This window comes from Panthera onca, chromosome A1, assembly GCF_046562875.1.
Source record: "Panthera onca isolate mPanOnc1 chromosome A1, mPanOnc1 haplotype 2, whole genome shotgun sequence".
NCBI classification, from domain to species: Eukaryota; Metazoa; Chordata; class Mammalia; order Carnivora; family Felidae; genus Panthera; species Panthera onca.
The window spans coordinates 31,756,826-31,779,214 of record NC_138339.1 but is presented as its reverse complement, the minus strand read 5'-3'; the positions used below and the strand labels follow the sequence as shown (position 1 = coordinate 31,779,214).

The 22,389-nt window shown below is 40.9% G+C and overlaps 1 protein-coding gene across 6 annotated transcripts in view; it reads left to right on the top strand.

Moving 5' to 3' along the window:
- DAB2 (DAB adaptor protein 2) overlaps positions 1-22,389 on the top strand; it is a 69,328-nt gene that overhangs the window by 40,449 nt on the left and 6,490 nt on the right. For 5 of the 6 annotated variants that reach the window (XM_060637644.2, XM_060637642.2, XM_060637645.2 and 2 more), the window contains exons 2-11: positions 6,743-6,929; positions 7,939-8,078; positions 9,007-9,105; positions 10,789-10,920; positions 11,646-11,726; positions 12,208-12,234; positions 12,473-12,526; positions 12,935-12,997; positions 17,685-18,338; positions 19,341-19,503. In XM_060637644.2, coding sequence (XP_060493627.1) covers positions 6,839-6,929; positions 7,939-8,078; positions 9,007-9,105; positions 10,789-10,920; positions 11,646-11,726; positions 12,208-12,234; positions 12,473-12,526; positions 12,935-12,997; positions 17,685-18,338; positions 19,341-19,503 — 1,504 coding nt within the window. In that variant the 5' untranslated portion in view covers positions 6,743-6,838. The remainder of the gene's footprint in view (positions 1-6,742; positions 6,930-7,938; positions 8,079-9,006; positions 9,106-10,788; positions 10,921-11,645; positions 11,727-12,207; positions 12,235-12,472; positions 12,527-12,934; positions 12,998-17,684; positions 18,339-19,340; positions 19,504-22,389) is intronic. The other variant, XM_060637646.2, reaches the window with a different exon arrangement.

The window sequence follows — 22,389 nt, the reverse complement described above, 5'->3', positions numbered from 1 at the left end:
AATTACTCCTTTTACTAGCGTTTTGAGACTGACCCAAGCAAATTTCTCCCTGCCCTATATAATTAGGATAAGGTCACCCGGTGGGGGGGGGGAGGGGAGGAGGCGGGGGGGGGGGGGGGGGGAAGGGGAGGAGGCGGGGGGGGGGAAGGGGAGGAGGCGGGGGGGGGGGAAGGGGAGGAGGCGGGGGGGGGGGCGGGGAGAGACACACTTGTGTCAGGATATTTGTGCGAACCCTGGAATCATTAAGTAGTGTCGTTGCTGATACCCATGCAACCCTGCTGATGGAAAGGGTAAACAAGAATAAGGAGGCACCAGCCAGACTCCTCCCTACACAAATGTATCCCTGTACCGGGCATCCCAGGGTTCTAAATACTTGCCGTCTTGCATGAATCACTTGAAAGGCTAAACAAACTAGCAGATTTTTTCTTGTTCAAGGGATATACTTGCCGTAAGATGACTCAGGCAGTCTTCTGGTATACATTTCTCAGAGCCTTCTCAGAAACTGAAAAAGATGTTGCAAGCTCCAAAAATCTCTCCTAGTCATGTGATTCTTGTGCCGTGGAAAGGGGAAGTTCTCGCATTCTCTCAGGGGGGTTTGTTTGTGTCAAGTCCAGAATCCAAGTTATGTATCTTTGCTCAAATGGAAGCTAGCAAAGTTTCTTTTACGACTTTCTGTTGTATTTTAGGCCTTAACAAGGACTGAAGAATACATAATAGCTTTAGATCCTCCTCTCTTCCCAGCTGTATCTTTATTCCTCTCCTCCAGCTCCTAATAAAGGAAGCAGCCCCTCCCTAAGAATGAGAACCAGCTAGGTTTAGATGGAGAGCTGTTCATGTGGCTTTTTGTATATGTTTTTGAGCTTTAATTTTTAATCCCTGCTTTATGATAACACCCCTTGTGTGTGTTTCCTGATTAGTTTTGTGCTTTTTGGTCAGAAGACTTTTTGGGACTAAACCCAATGAATCAGAAGACTATGGGCTTTCTCGGTGTCCTGTATCTGCTTGTTCCCCTTTATGGAAACCTTTTACTTTGCTAGAGCTCAAAACAGAACACACAGATTAATGCAATCTAGACAATTCTGTTTTAAACAATACCCTAGCTTGGGAAAGTAATCAAAGAAAATACTAGGGCACCTTTCGGCCCTCAGATCCCTTTTCTAGCTCCAATCCTTTTCCAAAACCAATTCATTATAAAACCTGCTGGTGGTTTTATGAGAACAATGGGCAATTCTGTAACAACGTTAGAAGGATTATTATGCATTCGAGTTGAAAATGTTTAAGTTGCTTATTCTCTCCAGGGGGACCTGAGTCTAGAAGCAAGACTTCTTCCATCTACTGCTTGTCGAATGGTAGATTGGACATTCAGAAAGCCTGTAATGGGGGGGTTTGCTCTTTAGACCTTGGGAGAAAAGTAAATGCTTATCACTCTGGTATATGTGATACTGGATGGATGCTTTTATGAAAATATTTTCAAAAACCTCTCACATTTCTTCATGAAGGAGTTTATCTGTGAATCTTGGGGCATTGGAGCAGAGTCTACTCGCTGATCATTTCAGGGAACATGGACACATTTTATTAATTTTTTTAAGTCCATTTATTTATTTTGAGGAAGAGGGAGAATAAGCACACGTGAGTGGCGGAGAGGCAGAGAGAGAGAGGGACAGAGAGAATCCTGAGAAGACTCCGTGCTGACACGGGCTCAATCTCACAAACCATGAAGTCATGACCTGAGCTGGTATAAAGAGTCCAATGTTTAACCTATGGAGCCACCCAGGCACCCAAACATGGATACATTTTAATTTTTTTATGTTTCTTTTTGAGAGAAAGAGAGACAGCGTGTGAATGGGGGAGGGGCAGGAAGGGAGGGAGACACAGAATCGGAAGCAGGCTCCAGGCTCCTGGAGCCGTCAGCACAGAGCCCCACATGGGGTTCAAACCCACAAACCTCGAGATCATGACCTGAGGGGAAGTCAGATGCTTAACCGACTGAGCCACCCAGGTGCCCCCAAACATGGATACATTTTAAATGGCATGGCCTGCAATGCAGACCTATGTTTGCATTGTTATTGTAACATTATATACCTTTTCTTCAGGGAATTTATGCTAAAAAATTTTTTCCTCCCTATTATGTTTTTCTAACTTGCCCCTTGCTCATTCCTAAACAGTGGAAGGATATAATTAAAAGATACCAACTGCCTTTAAAACAATTCCAATGCTGTGAGAAGTTGTACTTAAATGTCTGAAAAGAGAAGTTTTTGCTGTAAAACCAGGGTAGTACCATTCACGTTAGAACCCTTCCAGGGATATCCGGGTGGCTCAGTAGGTTAAGCATCTGACTTTGGCTCAGGACGTGATCTCGGTTTGTGGGTTCAAGCCCATCATCAGGCTCTGTGCAGACAGCTCAAAGCCTGGAGCCTGCTTCAGATTCTGTGTCTCCCTCTCTCTCTGCCCCTCCCCTGCTCACCTCTTGTCTCTCCCTCTCTCTCAAAATTAAATAAATATTAAAAAAAATTTTTTAGAACCCTTCCATTTTGGCCCCATCTGCCAACACTAGATTTGAGACCCGTTCTTGAGCTGTGAGGTTGTGGCACAATCACCTTTGTGACTAAACTGCACACCACCATTCCCTCTCCCAAGCCCCTCAAAGTGTTTTGTCGCACTTCTCAAATTCCTTTAAAATATTCTCACCTTAGGGGCGCCTGGGTGGCTCAGTCGGTTGGGCGTCCGACTTTGGCTCAGGTCATGATCTCGCAGCTTGTGAGTTCAAGCCCCGCGTCGGGCTCTGTGCTGGCAGCTAAGAGCCTGGAGCTTGTTTCAGAGGCTGTGTCTCCCTCTCTCTGCCCTTCCCAGCTCTTCTCTCTTTCTCTCTCCAAAATAAATAAACATTAAAAATTTAAATATTCTCACTTTAGAATAAAATTTGCCAAATTTAATAACCTAAATATTTTATTATCAGAAATAATATCTTACAGAAAAGTACAATATTGGGCTCCAAAGATGGCCAATGAACTCTTTTACCCAGATTATTTTAAGCTGAACTGGAGGGAAAGTGGGGAGGCTTCAGGAAGAGGTCTTACCTACTGTCTTCAGGGACAAATAGGTAACTGGGATGGGCTGGATGTGGGGGAGAGGGGCATTTGGCATATTTGAAAAGGTAAGGGATCCAAAAGCAAATAATACTCTAAAAGAAATGAGACATATGGGCTTGCTCTACAAAAATGAAAACAAAGGAGATTGAAGATAAGAAGGGGCAAAATATTTAAGAGTCTCACAAACAAAACAAAAGCATCTAAGTCTTTGTGCTAAATGCAAGGGGAACCCCAAGACTAAGCAGGAAAGCTTCCAATGTTATTCTAAAATTTAGAACTTCATTACTTAAAAAAAAGAAAACACATCCAGATCACCCCAATAGCCATGGGGTGGAGCATCCCATGGTGCTAGCCATGGACTGGAGCCATGGACTAGCCAAACACTAGCCATGGACTGGAGCACCAAGGTTGTCATGGGAGCAAAAAGTAGGGAGAGAAAAGGCTCAGAAAAAGGTAGAGGTATCTGATATATGCAATCAGATACCCCCAAAGGCCGAAGAGCAAAGTGATTGGATTTGGTCAGGAGACCCATCAGCAGCTGAAGTTGAGTTTCTGAGAGTAGAGTTGAAATGAACAGTCGTTTGAGAGAAAGGGAAGAAAAAGAAGAGGGTAGGAGACTATTAAGTTGAAATGTTTAATCATGAAAGAATCACGAGATGATGACTGGAGGACTTACAGGGTCCTTATTTCTAAGATAAGATCTGAGCAACTTATAAAGGAAAGGGCCTGTCCCTGTATCTCCTTAGGTCAGAGAGTAGTCTCACCTCCTGATGTAAATATGGGCAAATATCCTCTTGAATTGGAATAAATTCTCTGAAGTTAAGGAAATAACTATCAGTTGCCTGGAATTGGAAGAGTGTGTATATGACTAGGAGATTTATCGTGTCACCAGGAGACAAATCTTGGGAACCACTGAAACCAGTCAAGGCACACAAAATAGAGGTGTATTCGTTTCCTAGGGCTGCCATAACAAAACACCAAAAATGAGGTGGCTTCAAACCACGGAAACCCATTTCCTTACAGTCCTGAGACCAGAAGCCCCAAATCAAGATGTCAGCAGGGTTTGCTTCTTCCGGAAGCTCTGAGGGAGAATGCGTTCCGTGTTTCTCTCCCGGCTTCTGGTGGACATTGGCAATCCTTGGCATTCCTGCTTTGTAGATGTGTCAATCCACTCTTTACCTCCGTACTCACATTACCTTCTCTTTTGTGTGTCTCTTTGTTTCAAATATCCCTTTGCCTTTCTCTTATAAGGACATCTGTTATGGGGTTTAGGGCCCTCCCTAAGTCCAGGATGATCCCAACTCAAGATCTTTACTTACAACTGCAAACACCTTTTCCCCAAATAAGGACAAACTCAAAGGTTCGAGGGTTAGAATTTGGAAATGTCTTTTTTAGGGGTCACTACATGTATGTAACAGCTCATCTCAGTAGCTAGTAGGAGGCTTCTCAGAGGAGATCCATTAGTGTAACATGAGAGGAACTTGGGGCCAGACATCCTGGGTTAGACCCACGTTCTACCTCTTAGCAGCTCTATAGTTGTTTTTTTTTTTTAATGTTTTTATTTATTTTTGAGAGAGAGACAGAGAGAGACAGAGTGTGAGTGGGGGAGGAGCAGAGAGAGAGAGAGAAGGAGACCCAGAATCTGAAACAGGCTCCAGGCTCCAAGCTGTCAGCACAGAGCCCGACGTAGGGCTAGAACTTGGGACCAGCGGGATCACGACGTAGGCCGAAGTCAGACGCCCAGTCGACTGAGCCACCCAGGCGCCCCAGCAGCTGTATAGTTTAAAAACCCCGTGCCTTGGCTTTTCCTAGCAAAATACTCATAGGGTTACTCTGAGTAACCTACTAATACCTGGCCCCCGACTAAGTCTTGAGTAAACAGGGCTTTGGGTCCTCTGCTATGTAAGACTTTAACCTGTAAAGAGATTGTCTCCCTGACTGCTTACCAGTCAGGTACCTCTGAGCAAAATTAACAATGAAATCTCCAGTTTAAATCATTCAGGTAACATTAGTCATACATAGATTTCTGTATATATATGTTTTTAAAGACTACTAAGACTATAAAGACCATTTAAAGACTCATGGAGGGAGAGATGAAGAACTGACCTTGGGGAAAACATGTTGACATTTATGAAGTAAGCAAAGTGCAATTTAGGCTGATGGAGCCTCAAAAATTTTATCCTTTAGTTATCTATAAAGTAGCATGTATTTCTTTGGGTGGACTTGGTCCTTGAATTTAAGAAGCTCAAATAAATGGATGCTTTAACAACAGAATTAAGCTTTTTTGGGGTGGGAGGAATGTACCAGTCAGCGAATGGTCTTTTTTTTTTTTTTTTTTTCTTTTATTTGTTTTTGAGAAAGAGCGTACAAGCAGGGAAGGGGCAGAGAGGGAGGGGGACAGAGGATCTGAAGAAGGCTCTGGGGCTAAAACTCACAAATCCCGAGATCATGACCTGAGTCGAAGTTGGATGCTCAACCAGCTGAGCCACCCAGGCATCACAGTCCATGGGTGGTCTTAACACGATTACAAAGCTATGAATGGCTCGGCTGTGCCTCTGGTCTTCAGTCCATGTAGAAGGTTAAACTTTCTCTAGCTCTCTCAGAAGCTGTGTAGAAACTTTGACTCCTGGGACGTGAAAAAACCTTTAGAAACATTAGTTCGCTTCTGTGTGTTTACAGTGACTCTGAGTTTTTCTGTTTTACCTACCATGATACATAGAGAAGTTTTATAAGAGCACATACCACAACTTCCTTGAGGATAATAAGGCTGAATAGTAGCATAAAAGTATTTACGCTCAATGAATTGCACAATAGACATCCCGTAAATTCATTGATCCCCTGATACGTTTAAGTGTTAATGTCAAAAATGCTTGTCTTTTAAAGTATAGCGGCTAGATAGCCCTGGAAGCCATCCCCAGAATCCTAATACATAAAAAATCTATATTTATCAATGGGAATAAGATAAAGTTTATAACGCTATTCCTGACACTGCCTTTGCAACTAAATGGGTTTTTGAAGAACCAGGATTCATTACTGTCCAATTTCAAATGCCAAAATATTTCTGTTTTGCTATGAAACCCTATTTCTGTATGTGTGACACATTTTGATCCCTACCTTTAATACTAGATTTTTATGCCAAAATTCCAATGCAAACTACTTAGGTAGGTAATCATTAAATGTTACTAGATTGCTTAAAAAAAAAAAATCTAGGGGGCGCCTGGGTGGCTCAGTCGGTTAAGCGTCTGACTTCAGCTCAGGTCATGATCTCGAGGTCCATGAGTTAGGGCCCCACGTCGGGCTCTGTGCTGCCCGTTCAGAGCCTGGACCCTCCTTCAGATTCTGTGTCTCCCTCTCTCTCTGCCCCTCCCCTGCTCATGCTCTGTCTCTCTCTGTCTCAAAAAAAAAAAAAAAATAAAAGCATTAAAAAAAAACAATTTTTTAAAAAATCTAGTAAACACCCTCTTTCCATTTTGGAAACTACAAAGGAAACAGTCCTACCCGCTCCTCTTCAGAATTCAGTCTGTTTGTTTATTCAGAAAGAACAAAATGAGTCTGAAGAAATACACTCCTAAATCACTGGTTATAAGCCTTTTAGCACAAAGTCTGGATTTGCTGTCTTACGATCTCATTATGCCTCTAAACTCTGCCTACAGGTATCTGTAGCAGGTTATGTTCGTTTGAGACTGCGGGGATCGCCTGGTGTCACTAGCCTTCTGCTGGTGCTGGAGTTGGCTGTCTGCCTTCTTGCCATGTCTAACGAAGTAGAAACGAGCACAACTAATGGTCAGCCTGACCAACAGGCTGCACCAAAAGCACCGTCGAAGAAGGAAAAGAAGAAAGGTATGGAGCAATCCTCTTGAGGCCGCTGAGGGGAGCGCGGGTTGGCTACCTCTGAAGAAATGTGAGGCTCAGGGTAAATGAAGCAAGAGCTGGCCCTTGCCTCACTTCAACCTCCGCCTCATGCCAGGTTCTCCTCAGCAGGAAGGTTGGACTTTGGCAGAGATTAGTTTGCTCCGCTTCGAATAAGACCTGTGTCTGGATGGGGTGATTGCTCCAACTTGGATCTTGCTGGGGAGCGTTCATAGCAGCTTGTTTGGTTGATAAACACAACTATCAATTATTCTTTGATTATCTTTCAGGAACCTGTTCACCACTTTGCTTTACTGAAGTAGCCGTTTTTCAAAAACCAAGATCTTTATTTTATTAGACCCTGTTCTCTTGACCTGAAGTACCACCAGAAAGTGCCAGAATCCTTAATCATTCGTAGTTTGAGAATGTGCCCTGGTTTGTTTGCCTTTTGCTAGTATACGTTAGCTATGGGAATGAGACTAAACAGTCTTTTCAAGAAAAGCAAAAGAAGTTATAAAGATGAGATAATAATCTTAATAATTTTCAAAGGAATTTACTCACAATTTTCTTCTGCTTTATTGACAGTTCAAAATGTTAACAAATAGAGAAATGGCTTATTTTTCTTTATTTAAAAAAAAGGCATTATCCTCCTTACTTCCTTTTAAAGATATTTTTTTTAATTATGATGAAGGATATCCCCAAATCCCACTCCATATATTTCCATAAATTTCCCATAATTCAGTCCATTTTGTACCTTTAAGAGTTTATTTTTTCTCCACCCCAACATCATATACAGTATAACAGAACATGCTTTCACTCAAAGGAAGTAAGAATAAAGATAGAACGTTGCATAGTTGATCAACTGTAATATGACCAGTATTTATACTACTCAGATTTGGAGATTCTGGAACATACTTGGTCATACCCTGGGGATGATATTTAAAGATGTTCATAAATTTTATCCTAGATAAATTTTATCCTTTTTTCCCCCCCTCCTCAGGCTCTGAAAAGACAGATGAGTATCTTTTGGCCAGATTCAAAGGTGATGGTGTAAAATATAAGGCCAAGCTGATTGGCATTGATGATGTGCCCGATGCAAGAGGGGATAAAATGAGCCAAGATTCTATGATGAAACTAAAGGTAAAAGGGGAAAGCATGCTTTGTCTCCATCTTACGCAAATATCCAACAGCGGGAATTATATCAGAATTTTGTGTTTACTTATATCTCAATTATTTGAAAGAAAAACATTTCTAATCACATAATTGATCCTGTGGTACCTCATTTTATGAGGAAACATGACTTTGTTCACATATTTTGTCTGCTGTTCTAAAGACCTGGCTTAATCAAGTATTGCGGGACTCTAGATGCCTTTTCCTTTGGGCAAATCAAGTTTTAGGTCCTGGAAGTATTCGGATAAAATTCAGGTCTCTAGGGGCACCTGGGTGGCTCAGTCACTTAAGTGTCCGACTTCGGCTCAGGTCATAATCTCGCAGTTTGTGAGTTTGAGCCCCACATCGGGCTCTGTGCTGACAGCTCAGAGCCCGGAGCCTGCTTCAGATTCTGTGTCTCCCTCTCTCGCTGCCCCTCCCCTGCTCACACTCTGCCTCTCTCTCTCTCAAAAATAAATAAAGATTTAAACAATTTTTAAATATTCCAAAAATAAATAAAATTCAGGTCTCTATTTGGAAACTATGGCTCTTCAGTATTAGCCTTTTGGTTTTTTTAATTTTTAAATTCTAGTACTGTCACTATGTGAACCTAATAAATAATAATTGTTAAGACAAGACCTAGAAGGAACATCTTTGAAGGTCTAATTCAGTCTTGTGTTTACCAATGACTATTCTGAAGCCGAGAGAATCAGAAGGACTTATCCAAGTTCACGCAGCTAACTCACGATGTCCTGGCTCAGTGTCTTCTATTTCATTCTGCATCTATTCTGAAAGGTGCCTGATCCTTTCATAGATGGCAAACCAGGCTGAAAATAAAACTATCTTTTAAATGATTTAGTATCCAAAGCATCATAGGGTAGTTTTAACTAGATTTTTCTTGTTTTCCCACTCTCATCAGGGAATGGCGGCAGCTGGTCGGTCTCAGGGACAACACAAACAAAGGATCTGGGTCAACATTTCCCTTTCTGGGATAAAAATAATTGATGAGAAAACTGGGGTAAGAATCCGCTTTCACTGACACCTTTCTGACCACCTGAGTCTCACAAACGATGTGACTTAACTCTCAGTTCTCTGTTTCCCTTTTCAAAATTCTGTGGGGGAAAGAAAATAATAATACATGTTACTTTTCTAGAGAAAACAGGCAGAAAATAGGGTAGGAACTGAGGAGTCAAGACACTTTATTTTGAAATTTATTCTCTGTAATGGATGTGAGCCTCCATAAACACAGATATAGCATAAACACAGATATGCTATAAATATCACTTTGGCATTTTTTAGACCTCAAGTACACAGAACTAGATTAACCCTACTTCCTGGTTTGTGAAGCTGTCATAGGTCTATGCCTGGGTCTCATTTTAATATATTGATTACCTGCAAACTTATTGGCTAACCCGAAGCTAGAATATTATCCGTAACACATCTACCTTTTCTTTCTTCTCTCTTTTCCCTTCTTCCTCACCTGCAGTTATAATCTCTCATCCTGTAGGTATAAACTTGTTCATTTACTTGTGGTTGCTGTTGTTTGACCGCATATGAAAGGTATTACTTATTTTGTTTGTTTTTCTGCCACCGTATCAAAAAACTGTCATACTACAGGTTCTCTGGGACTTTTTTCTCTGCTCAACATAACATCATGAGATGTATTTACTTAAAATGTTATTTGTAGCTCATTTGCGTTTCTGTAAATCAAGGTACTCTGTTGTATTAAGGTACTATTGGGAGACCTCCAATTATCAACCATCCCTTCGTAGAGATGTCTGTTATCTATCATGCAAAATCCACTGGTCAAATACAGAGCCCTGGAACCCTGGCAGCCGCTCACTTACCCTGCTCGTCCTTGTGCACTGCTGTTTCTCTTGTCCCTCATCTCTCAAGTGTTATCTTCCCAAGCCCATCAGAGAATGGTGGCAGGTTTCCCTCAAGCATTCCCTTGTTCCCCAAACCTTCTAAGATATCCAGTGTATACTCTCCAGTGGCCTTAGGCATCTAGACAAAAACTAAGGTATGTTATGACCACCTACAGATATCCTTGAAGGGTTGAGCCCTGCTGCGTGCTTGAAAGGATCAAGACAAAGGGGATGGAGGGAATAGATGGGAAGGCACCACTAAACCAATAACCCCCTGCCCCAGGCAACTCGTGGATAGTGAGGTGGACATGGGAAAAACCTGATACGAGCATTTGGCAACTTGCAGAATGTTCTGGGGATGATTGTTCTAACAATACTTCAGATGATTTCCTGGCCACTCAGAGCCATTATCGAAAGATCCCATAACGAACTTAGTTATGCTGTTCACCTAAGTTTGACTTTGAGTTGGGAAAGTCGACCCACATAGATGGTTTAGCAATGAAATGTGCCATCTTTGCTTTAGAAATTCGTGGTCTCCTAATACAGTCCTCAATCCTTTCTTGCTATGTGGCATCATATCTTTGGGATGGAGACAATCAAGTATCAATATTCTAGGAAGTGTTTTTCCCACTTCTGTTTTCTCCTCTTTGTTCCTTTTGGAGCCCTTACTAACGAGAATAAATGTAGCTCTAACCTTCAACCAGAGGCAAAAATTTTTTTCTTCAAGTGTTTTGGCTTTTTTATATACGCCCAAATATCTGATGCTTCATCATGCTGCCATATAAATAGATTCTAGTTTGAGCAATAAAACATTTTTTATGTTTATTTTTCAGGTAATAGAGCATGAACACCCAGTAAATAAAATTTCTTTCATTGCCCGTGATGTGACAGACAACCGGGCATTTGGTTATGTGTGTGGAGGAGAAGGCCAGCATCAGTTTTTTGCCATAAAAACAGGACAACAGGTAAGCTCCAAGCCTTGAGATACACCTGGAGGGAGACTTGTCCTCAGTTCATCACAGAGTGTCTGTCACTCAACTAGAGAGCTTGCTAGAGACAGTTAGATGTAGGAGGACTAAACAGTGACTCGGAAGATGACTATCTTTATTGGTCTTAGGAATCATTTTTCATGCTTATTTATTTATTCTGAGAGAGAGAGACAGAGAGAGGCAGAGATAGAGAGAGACAGAGACAGAGACAGAGAATCCCAAGCAGGTTCCGTGCTGCCAGTGCAGAGCCCAACGTGGGGCTCAAACCCACAAACTGTGAGATCATGACCTGAGCTGAAATCAAGAGTCTGTTGCTGAACCGACTGAGCCACCCAGGTGCCCCAGGAATCATTTTTAAATGTCATTGAGACCCATATTGTGTATGGACAAAGATTGTTAGAATGGACTTTCTCCTAAGGTGAATGTTGATTTTAGAACAATAGTGAATGATTCCCAAAAATCCTGAAGCAGTTGGGAAACTATCATGATCCTTCTTGTTTTGTTTAAATACTTATTAACTCTGCCAGCCTGTATGTATCTGGCAGTGGGGATTGAGGTAGTGGTGATTCCCTCTAAACCGGGGAAGGATAGTAAGGAACTTTAAGAGAAAGGAAGAAACAGTACTAATCAGAACTGATGGGGACAAAGAGAAGAAAATAGCAAGATTAAAATACTCATAAAGATGCTTTTTCTTGCTTTAGGCTGAGCCATTAGTTGTTGATCTTAAAGACCTCTTTCAAGTTATCTATAATGTAAAGAAAAAGGAAGAAGAAAAGAAAAAGGCAAGTATTACCCACTATTGGCTCTGTTACACTTAAGACTATATTCAGGACCATGTTTGAACATTATGTAAATAAATATATGGCATGTCTGCAGAGTTGACTTCTTTGTGGCTCTTCAAAGTATAGAAAGTATAGAAATGTATTGTCTATTTTTCCAATACAGCAATTGATGGATGTTATAGTTAGATACCTGATTTTCTGTTCCTGACTTTTGTTATCTGTCCCCACAAGCTTCACATTGGTTCTAAGGACTATACAGGTCGACCAAATTTAAGTTCAGAAACTGTATTCAAATCTAGTATTGATATGAAAAGGGCAGGCCAGGAAATGTAGGGCAGAAATAATATGCAAGACTCTCTCTTGCCTTGTGCCAGTGAACCCATACGTGTGTGTGTGTGTATAACCATAGATATATATATATATACTAATTTAACTTCCTTTAACTGTAATTACTAAGATCACTGAATTTGTGTCTTTCTAGATGGAAGAAGCCAACAAGGCAGTAGAGGTAAAACTGCGTCTTTATGTCTTATGAATTGCACATGTGATGTGTATAAGTCCTTGTTTGCTACCTGTCCAAGCATGCTCCCCCACCAGCTTATGACCATGTGTTCATGATTCCCCTAGCCATAGAAGATGTACAGTTGAATGGCCAGTGCCAAAATCATAACTGCTTAGCAAACCAATACACTAAGAAATTAAATTCTATAAGAAAAGTCACCCTTAAACATTTGCCATCTTTTCAGAACGGGAGTGAGACCCTCCTGACCCTTGATGACCAAGCTAACAAACTAAAATTGGTATGTATGTTATTTTTTATGATTCTTATTTGCCTGAACATAGGTTTACTTCCTATAGATGTTGCTTATGCCAAATCTGCATTGAATACGTATGGACGTCCTATTATGACAGCTATTTCCCTAAACATTAGTATAACATTTATGTCAAGATACAAAGTAATCTTTTTAGTAGACACATTTGAATCTAATCCAAAGACTTTTTTAAGAGTGTGGATCAGATGGATTTGTTTGGGAACATGTCTACACTTCCAGACCTAAATAGCCTAATATCAAATCTGTATTAGTTAAATAAAAATAAAATTGTGACAATGGTTTTCCTAAGTCTTAGTTTAGGAAACAATTACAACAATATACAAAGTACTATTTTTTAGTAGACACATCTGAATCTAATCCAAATACTTTTTCAAGGGTGTTGACCAGATGGATTTGTTTGGGGACATGTCTACACCTCCTGACCTAAATAGTCCAACAGTAAGTGTCTGTTTTTAAATTTGCAATGTAATGGAAATGGCATCTGTAACTCAAATTGGCAATTAACCAGAAATCTCGAGCATCTCGAAACTTGGAAGATGACTGCTGATTTTTCTGCATAATGTATAAATGGCTCCTAGAACCAATTTGCATCTTAAGTTACCATGGGAACATATCAACACTAACTCAGATATATTAATTTTGCTTGGAGATTAGATTTGAGCAATAAGATAGGCAACGCGATCCTTTCTGGTATTATTTAGGATCAGAAGAAGAGCTGAAAAGTAATTCTTGGCAAAAGTCTACCTGAAGGAAGTATTTGCTAGATGATTAATTATAAAGCCACTTGGCTTCTTCAATATTTTTCTATTCTTTCTATTGTGATTTAGCGGCATAAGCTTGGTGTGAAGTAAGTCTTAAAACAAATAAGATGTTCAGTTACGTTTAACCAAGGCCTGTTTTTGTTTAAAAACGTTGTTCATTCTGTGCAGGACGCTATAGTGTATCAAGCCTTCTTAATATCGCCCTATCCGTGACAACTACACGAGAATGAGGCACTATTTTCCTTTAGAGATAAGGAAAGGGTGATGCAGGAAAAACTCACTTGCCCAAGAAAGAGGTCCAGATTCAAGGCCTAAACACCAACCTCACATCTTCCAAAACAGTCCTCAAGTTAAACTACCCATGAAATTTTGGATCACTTCTTACAACTATTATTTTGTTTTGACAGTTTCTTGAGTACCTGAGATTTGCAGGGCACAGAAATGAGTGAGATGTACAATGTCAATGAGATCATGGAGTTTACTGTCAAGTGGGGAGCCCAACATTAAAACTAATCACAAAGCCTATTAGTTGATGTTAATCAGAGGGTATTTATCTAGTTTGGAGGTTCATATAATGCCTCAGAGTAAATGAGTTTCTGGACTTGAATGTAAAAGATGACGAGGCAGTAACCAGACAAAAAGAACATCGGTCTAGAATAATGAGAAGAATGTCTGTCTAGGAGTCTGTTACATCAGGGAATTACCAAGCAAGTCTACATGACCAAAAAGGTCATAGGAATTAAAGCAGCAGCAGATCAAGGACTGGGTAAGTCTCACTTGCCAGAATATCTCCGGGAATGCCAGCCCCGAACTTTCACATAAAATGGCCAGGCCCACTGAGATGAAAGCAGCCGGGGCTGCATGGTCTCTCTTCTGTCCCCAACCCTGTGACATGCACAGTGCAAACCAGCATTTTAATGAAGACGTACAAAGCCTCCAATAGAGAAGAATCCTGTTTAATGTTCTTTTCAGCAGTGAGTTCTAATTCACTTGTCTGTGGAGACTTTACTCTTCACAAACTTTTTGAAATACAAGATTAGATGATCCTGAAATGTCCATCATAGCTCTGAGGTCCTTTTGATTCCTACACAACTTCGCCCCCTCCTCTATTGTAGCCCCTTCCCAAAGTAAATTGATATCTGAATGATCTACTTTCCAAGTGTAACGGACATTCAAACAAGTACATTGACAAAGATCTAAGCACTCAGGCTATGAAGTAGAATTCCAGTGGGATAGGCAAGGAAGCAATGACTATTTAATCTGCTTCAGTAGACTTCTAGAAAGTTCTGAGAAAGGAAATGAAAAACAACATGATTAATCCTGAGTTTTATTTATATTATACTTAATGCCTTCAAAGAGTTTTTGGTTTAAAGAAATAACATGGAAGATTTAGATAAACTAACAATAAATTAAAGTGATAAATATCATGAAAGCAGATGATATCTGATTAAGAAAGAGAATGCTAACAGAACTAATTATGTGCCGATTGGATTTTGCCAACATGGTCTTACATATTGACTCCATATTCCTAGGTCACAAAATAGATTTATCTCTATTTGATAAAACCAGAATGTTTAAAAATGTTCATAATCTTACAACAGTTTCTCTGGAAGAGATGAAGAGAAGAAATCTAAATTACTTGGACTTTATTAGTGGTTCCCTGACCCATTTGCTCCACCCCCAACATTTTATACAGGATAGTTTTATGCATTGCAAATGAGACTCATGTTGCAAACTAAGTGGCATCCCTTAGAACATATTTTTATTGGCAATTAACTGAACGATATTCTTCCATACTGTCACTTAAAAGAAAAAGAAGAAAAAACAAAATGACATGCTCTCAAACTTTAAAAATAACCATTCAAAACCATTATTATGAGAAGAGCATAAGGTAGGACCCACCCCGAAGGAGGTTAAGTTTGGTACAGGGATGGAATCAGGGCACAAAGCACAGTGTCTTTCATACATAAGATGCCATGGGTGGGCACAGGTGATGATGAAATAGATCGATGAAAAAAGGTTTTGTAAAGAATCTGAACTTGAATTGGGTCTTTGAAGTGTGTAGGAAAATAGAGAGTAGTTAAGCTAAAAGTAAACTGGGTCCTATTGTAGGTCATTTTGAAAGGCTAGCTAATGAAGTTATTTTAACATAGGGGATAGAAAGAAGCCACTGAAAGCTTTGGGCAGAGAAGTCCAGGATTAGGCAGACTGGAATGGTTGGGAGAGATTAGCTACTTGGAGAAAGCTAGGCTGTGGAACTCAGTATAGAAGACGTTGCCTTTGTACAGAGACCTTTTTGATTTCCTGCGTTCTCCTCTTACTGAAGCCCCATAAGAGCAGGGATTGATTGCATTTCACGTTCATGTTACCAGTGCTCGTTTCTCAGGTGCTCAGATGATGACCCAGTGGTTGCAATGTTGACAATGCAACAAAGAACTAATGAGGTTCTGACCTAGGAGGTGGATGCGGAGTCTTACATCATTCCACTGTGGCCTATGAACTAGACTCTTAATCCTGGGTTAACAACAAACCCAACCTGAGGAGAGCCTTATACATTTTACTTATAGGGTGACTATTCAGAAGTCTAACATTGTGGCTCCTGTTTGGTGTCCTAAGAACTTCTTCAGAAGTATTTGAAAAGGAGAACCCTACCAGCTGTGAACACCCAACTGTTCTAACCCAGAGGTGGCTCATCATAAATGAATAAATATTGAAATCACAAACTTTTGCAATATGTTTTGTCCTCTCTTGATTGTTACAGATCCCTACATTAAGAGATCTTCCAATCCATTTCTTTGATTTAAAAAAATTTTTTTAATTACAAGCTCTTTCTTCTGACAAATTCTTATGGTTATGGAGAAAAACTGGCTTTGAAAAATAGTGTTTTTATACCTAACAGTAAAGGAAGCCAAAAAATAGATTACCAATTAGGTCTGACTGAGGACCTAGACTTTCTAAAAATATGTTCTTTTAAAGCCAGGGAGGCCTATTTTTATTTACTAATTTGAGAATTTCATATTCCCTTTAAGTTGTTTTTGTCCCAGTGATCAAAAATATCCAGCATCAGGGTGATGCTGGACCTCTAACTTCCATCTCAGCTAGGCATTGTTTATTGTTTATATTCTTCCGCAGCTAGCATAGATGAGTAGTTAATGGATCAAAGTTGGTCAGAAGAAGGTGTGTCAGTTTGACAGTCCTATCCCAGGGTGAACCTTAATTAGTTATGTCACTGACCTGAATAAAGACATGTCAGATTTTTCAAACTCGCTGATTTTATGTTAAAAAGCATACCTTATCTAACAGTTGGGAACACGAGTAACTAATATACCAGAAAAACGATAGAGAGGGAATATAATTTGTAGAGTTAGGTATTTGGTATGCTTTTCAAATTAACTCTAAACCCAAATCTCCATCCTATACATGAAGTAAAGATTAGATTGTACATAAATTAAAGATTAGTTGAATTTATTCACCAAATAGATGAGATTACTGTCACAACCTGGGCAACTCTAGGCTGTATTATAAAAAAAAATGCACAAATGCGAGAGGTTAATGTGATATGTTGTTATATATCAGTAGTTGAGTAACACTTTCTTCTTTCTAGAAGGACACAGACAAAAGGATGTGTCCAGAGATTAGGATGATGAGAATGAGAGATCCAGCTTGACTAGCACCTTCAAAAGGATCCTTACATATTTAAAGAGGCATACCTGCCATACCGTGTGATGTGATGGGAAAATCTGTTTTTGCCCCCTAGAGGAAAGACCAATTATAGGGAAATATATTTGACCTTAAATTTTATTACAACCGAAACTATAAAATATTAGGCAATGAATTTGGTCATTTAGAGAGACACTGTTACTTGACTCTAAGGGTAGACACATGGGACGGGATGGGACCGTGCATCAGGTGGGGAAGCAGAGTTAGGTGTCAGAGGTCTTGTCTTACTTTCAAGCTCAGTGTACTCAGATAATTGCTTAGAGTGACTTGCAATCGGTTCCCTTTAAGACTTGCAAAGGCAGGAATTAGAACAATGCTGATCTTGAACTCAGCCAGTCTGTAAGGGTAAGAGACACATGACTAGAGCAAACAACAGTATAATTTCACTTAATGAAGGGCCAGCAAAATTGAGACCTAAATAAAAAGTCAAGGGGCAGGGAGGGCCAGGGAGGACCTTTTCACCACTAGTAAAGAATGCACTCAGGGAGGTGATGGGAGGAGAAAATGGTCAATCTGTCTGTCAAGACAAAACTTTAATGGGAATTTTGATAGTCCTGATCATCTTAGGTAGCTTTCTCATTTGAAGTCACGACATGGACTAACACTTTCTTTTCTCTTTTTTTTTTTCTTCCCAAATGTGATAGGAAAGCAAAGATATCCTGTTAGTGGATCTAAACTCTGAAATCGACACCAATCAGAATTCTTTAAGAGAAAATCCATTCTTAACAAATGGCATTACCTCCTGCTCTCTTCCTCGACCAAAGCCTCAGGCAGCTTTCTTGCCTGAAAATGCCTTTTCTGCCAATCTCAACTTCTTTCCCACCCCTAATCCTGATCCTTTCCGTGACGATCCTTTTGCACAGCCAGACCAATCGACACCCTCTTCGTTCGATTCTCTCAAATCTTCAGATCAGAAGAAAGAGAATTTGAGTAGTTTGTCTCCTCCACTGAGTAACGGGCCCCTGAATGGGGATGTTGATTACTTTGGTCAGCAGTTTGACCAAATCTCTAACCGGACTGGCAAACAGGAAGCTCAGGCAGGCCCGTGGCCCTTTTCAAGTACGCAAACACAGCCAGCAGTGAGAACTCAAAATGGGGTATCTGAAAGAGAACAGAACGGCTTCCATGTCAAATCCTCCCCGAACCCTTTTGTGGGAAGCCCTCCCAAAGGACTGTCCGTACCGAATGGCGTAAAGCAGGACTTGGAAAGCTCTGTCCAGTCCTCACCACATGACTCCATAGCCATTATCCCACCTCCACAAAGTACCAAACCAGGACGAGGCAGAAGGACTGCTAAGGTGAATTGTCTTCTCCACATATCCATTGGCAGAATGCATGTTCGGTACCAAAGGGTGGTGTGATGCAATCTCTCTTTCCTGCTGCTATTGTAGTTTCCTGTGTGGCTGTAAAATAGACGGTGGGATAAGGCACATCTTTCTCCAGGAATACCTTCCTCCAGTCGCCACCCTTTCTGAGCTCGCTCACCAGTGTTTTCACGCCCTGCTTGCTGTTTGCATGTCTTGTCACTTATTATTAACTAAACACAAGTTTTTCCATTTTTAATGCTGCTATGCTTCTGTACCTCTGGTAAGTTTGATCGTCACGTTCTGGAAGGGGAGGGCAAGGGTTCTTGTGATTCCTTGTGTACCTTACCTACACTAACACCCCCCCCCCCCACCCCTCATGTTGCATTAATATCCAAGGTGGTGGTGGAAAATTCTGGAGTTTGCCTCCTCTAGTCAATGCTGACTGAATAATCCATTGTTTTAAGAGAGATTTATATATTTACTATGATCACTTCATTCAAAAGCAATTTAAAATGTGGTTTCTGTAAGGATCTTTTTAAAAATCTCACTAGAATGTGCAGGCTGGCCTCATAGTTGGACTGCAGTATCATCTTTATGCAGACTTATTTAAATCCAGTAGAATAATCAAAAAAATGTGGGTTACTTATTTATTTATAGTTGTCCTTTCCTTCCCAGCTTTAAGCTTTTAGCTGACAAGGAGACCAGACAGATACGAATGTGTAAATGAGTAAAATAGATTTCACCTTGACAGTCTTCTTTACATCAGTTACCAAGACCCAATATTCTGTCCACTGCAGGGATCTGTCTTTTTTGGGGGGCTGGGGGAGCGGGGAGGAGGAGGGGGGGAAGGGTTGGCTTTTTGTAGTTTATCAGTAAGAGGGAAAGCTTTTCTTTGTGTGGTTCCCAAATTTGAGGTAACAGAATAAGAGACGGAATAAAGCTGCCTTTCAACTGTTACTGAGTAACTCTCGTATCTCCTTCTCGCCCTATCAGTCTCCAGCAAAAGACTTGCTTGCATCAGACATCTTTACCCCTCCTGTCTCCGAACCTCCCGGCCAGACATCACCTACAGGACAGTCTGCAACCCTACAGACCAACCCTCTGGATCTCTTCAAAACAAATGCTTCTACCCCAGTGGGACCCCTTGCAGGTCTAGGTAGGTGCCAAAGATCGAGTTAGATTTGCTGTTGCTTTCACTCATAAGATTATAAGGCAAAGGAGGAAGGTACTTCAGATCCATTGAGGTGCCAGGGACATAAGAGCTGAGCATCCTGGGGAGACTTTCTCCCACTTTTACTTCTGTACACCCCGCCCTCATTTGGTACTCTTGACTTGTAACTGAAGTTTGGCTCCTGGAGTTGGCATGTGAGAAGAAATCCATGATCCATATCGCACTTACCTGAGCCAAGTGGCAATGGATTACAGAAGACAACTAACTGTAAGGGATTCTGGGGCTCAGACCAGCTTCATTGGAGAAACGGGGTGGAGTTGGGAGAGTCTTATCTGTGATCTGCATTGGAAAAACTGGTGATTAGTTTACTAGATCAAAGCCCTATCTCCTATTAAGTTGATACGCTTCTTGGATAGGATATCGTATCCTATCCTTCCCCTGAGAGGGATAGAAGTTAAGTCCAATGCAAGTGTAAGTCATAGAATGAAAGTCTTAGGTTCTCAGCCCAGCTCTGTTCTGGACATACAGTGTGTATGAGACAGGCATATATTCTGAGCAGTCTCTGAATACTTCAGCCTTAGCTGTTCCTTGTCCATATTTTGGCCCACTGAGTGTCTTAGTAGAGTTGGAAGACAAGTGCCAGAAACCTGAAGTTGAGGAGAACACAGAGATAAAGGAAGAGATGGGATGTTATCAGATACCCAGGATGTGCTGGGGCTCATTCATAAATGTGTCTTCAGCTCACGTGAGCCACTGAGCCACTCTGAAGCAAGACACTGGGGAAGGCCACTTGGCTGAGGACTGGCGCTGCTGTTCTTTGCCCACAGCCTCCAGTTCTTTTCTGCCTCCGTGGTACAGTCTTCAGAAACCCTGACAATAGTCCTTGCTGTCCTGCTGGGAATTCTCTTTGATTTTCTGCTTCTTGGCACCTCCATAAGCTCCAAACAGACTCTCTGTCTTGGGAGGGGTTTGGGGAACTATGGATGAAGAGGGACTCTCTTCCCCATTTTGTAGTATTTGACCAGGGCTCTTGGTTTTCTCTGCCTCCTACAGAGTCAGTTATCAGGACCCTTTGTTTATTTGTTTGTTTGTTTGCTTGTTTCCCCTGCTGCTTTCCTGCAAAGGAAAATATGTCCATTTTGTCATATTAAATCTGTTTAATCATATCTGGAGTATGGTGACAAGACTGGGGTGTTACCCAACTGCTGAGTGGCTGAAATCAATGTGAGTGTGAGAAACCAACTTATTTCAGGTCTCTGATTGCATTTACACCATCAAGACTCTCTCTAAAAACTTCATGTGTCTTGGGGGCTTCCCCTTTTTTGCGTCGCTCCTTTCCCTGTCCCCCAAGTGGAGCTGGAAGGTGCTTTTCCTTGTAGAAACGTTGAGAGCTCGCGTGTACTGCCTGCGACTAGATCACATCACAGAGCTCTGCAGTCTAATATCAGTGCCCTGAAGAATTTTTACAGCCAATATTTAACAAGTCAGCTCGAAAATACAGCTGGACCCTATAACTGTTAATTTATTCAGACGAAGTGAAGCTTTTTGGCTAGGTGCCCCTGTTGAGGCCTTGGGGTATACAACTGCAGAATACTGATGATTCTTCCAAGTTTGGACATGGGACTCAAACTGAGCTCTACAGTATAGCCCCTGTCCACTAGCAGGGATCCTCAGCCAAACCATGGAAGGTTGTAGGTCTGGCTTCCGCTAGACCCAGCTGGGGGACTGTCTCTTCTGGAGAACTGGGGGTGGGGAGAGGGTAATGTAGAAAGCTGAGCCTTCAGATTTGGCTAGCTACCCTGTGTTTTAATCTAGCACCAGAAGGTAATAAAATTAACTTCTTACACTCACACTCTCTTTTTCCTTACCTCTTGCCTCTACTTTCTCCAGCAGAGCCTTGAGTGTCTTGGAAACACGGTGCATGGGATCTCCTAGATGGGAATGAAGGCTGACATTTGCATATACTGGGAAAGCCTTTAATTCCTGGCAAATACAATATTTGTCTCTTTAACCACCACCACTCCCACTAACAGCATCTATGACTAAAGCCATACATTTTACTAAAGGCAAAAGTCATCCAGACATGAAGATGATAAAATTCTACCCACTTTGCACATTCAGTTGACGTAAATTATTAATGAGCGACTCTGGCTTTGGTTAATAAAATTTAAATAAATTTGCCTTAAAATGCTAGCCATAACTTCACTCAAACCCAACCCACTTTTAGAACCCCATATTATGGAATGCAAAAGGACTTTTCCCTTGATTAGTTGTGAAAAAAAATACATATGTTCTTTAGTGTACATGAAGTCTGATTTCTGTAGCCACAAAATGAGTATTTGAATTAATTTCCACTAAAAAAAGTAGTCCTGTCCCTCGATGCCAAGGAGGCAGAACAGGAAAATAGGGTGATGGATTTGGAGCTGGTATTCCTGGGTTACCAGGATATTGTTACAGACTGTGAGCTTCCCAATTTTAATAATGAATATTCTTGTACCCAGTTCCCTAACCTCAAAAAATAAGCATGTTAATTTAGCTAGATGGCCTTTTCTGAAACCTACCACTGTCCATGAGCACATCACACAACGTCATGGCCAGATGACTAGCACTCATGATGATACAGTTGAGTCAAATAACGTTAATCTCCAATACTAAGAAAATTCAAGATAGAATATCTTGCTTGCTACATCAGCCCCTGAACATCATTTTTAAAATATTTCTCACTCTGGAAACAAAAACATTCCTAACCCAAGTTAGGAGTTTGGAGGCCCTTTCTTAGTTTAGTCAGAAAATTTTCATAACTAAAGAACACTCTACTCCAAAGCTCAAAGCAAGTAGATTTTGAGAGCAGTGCATCATTCGTAGAATGGT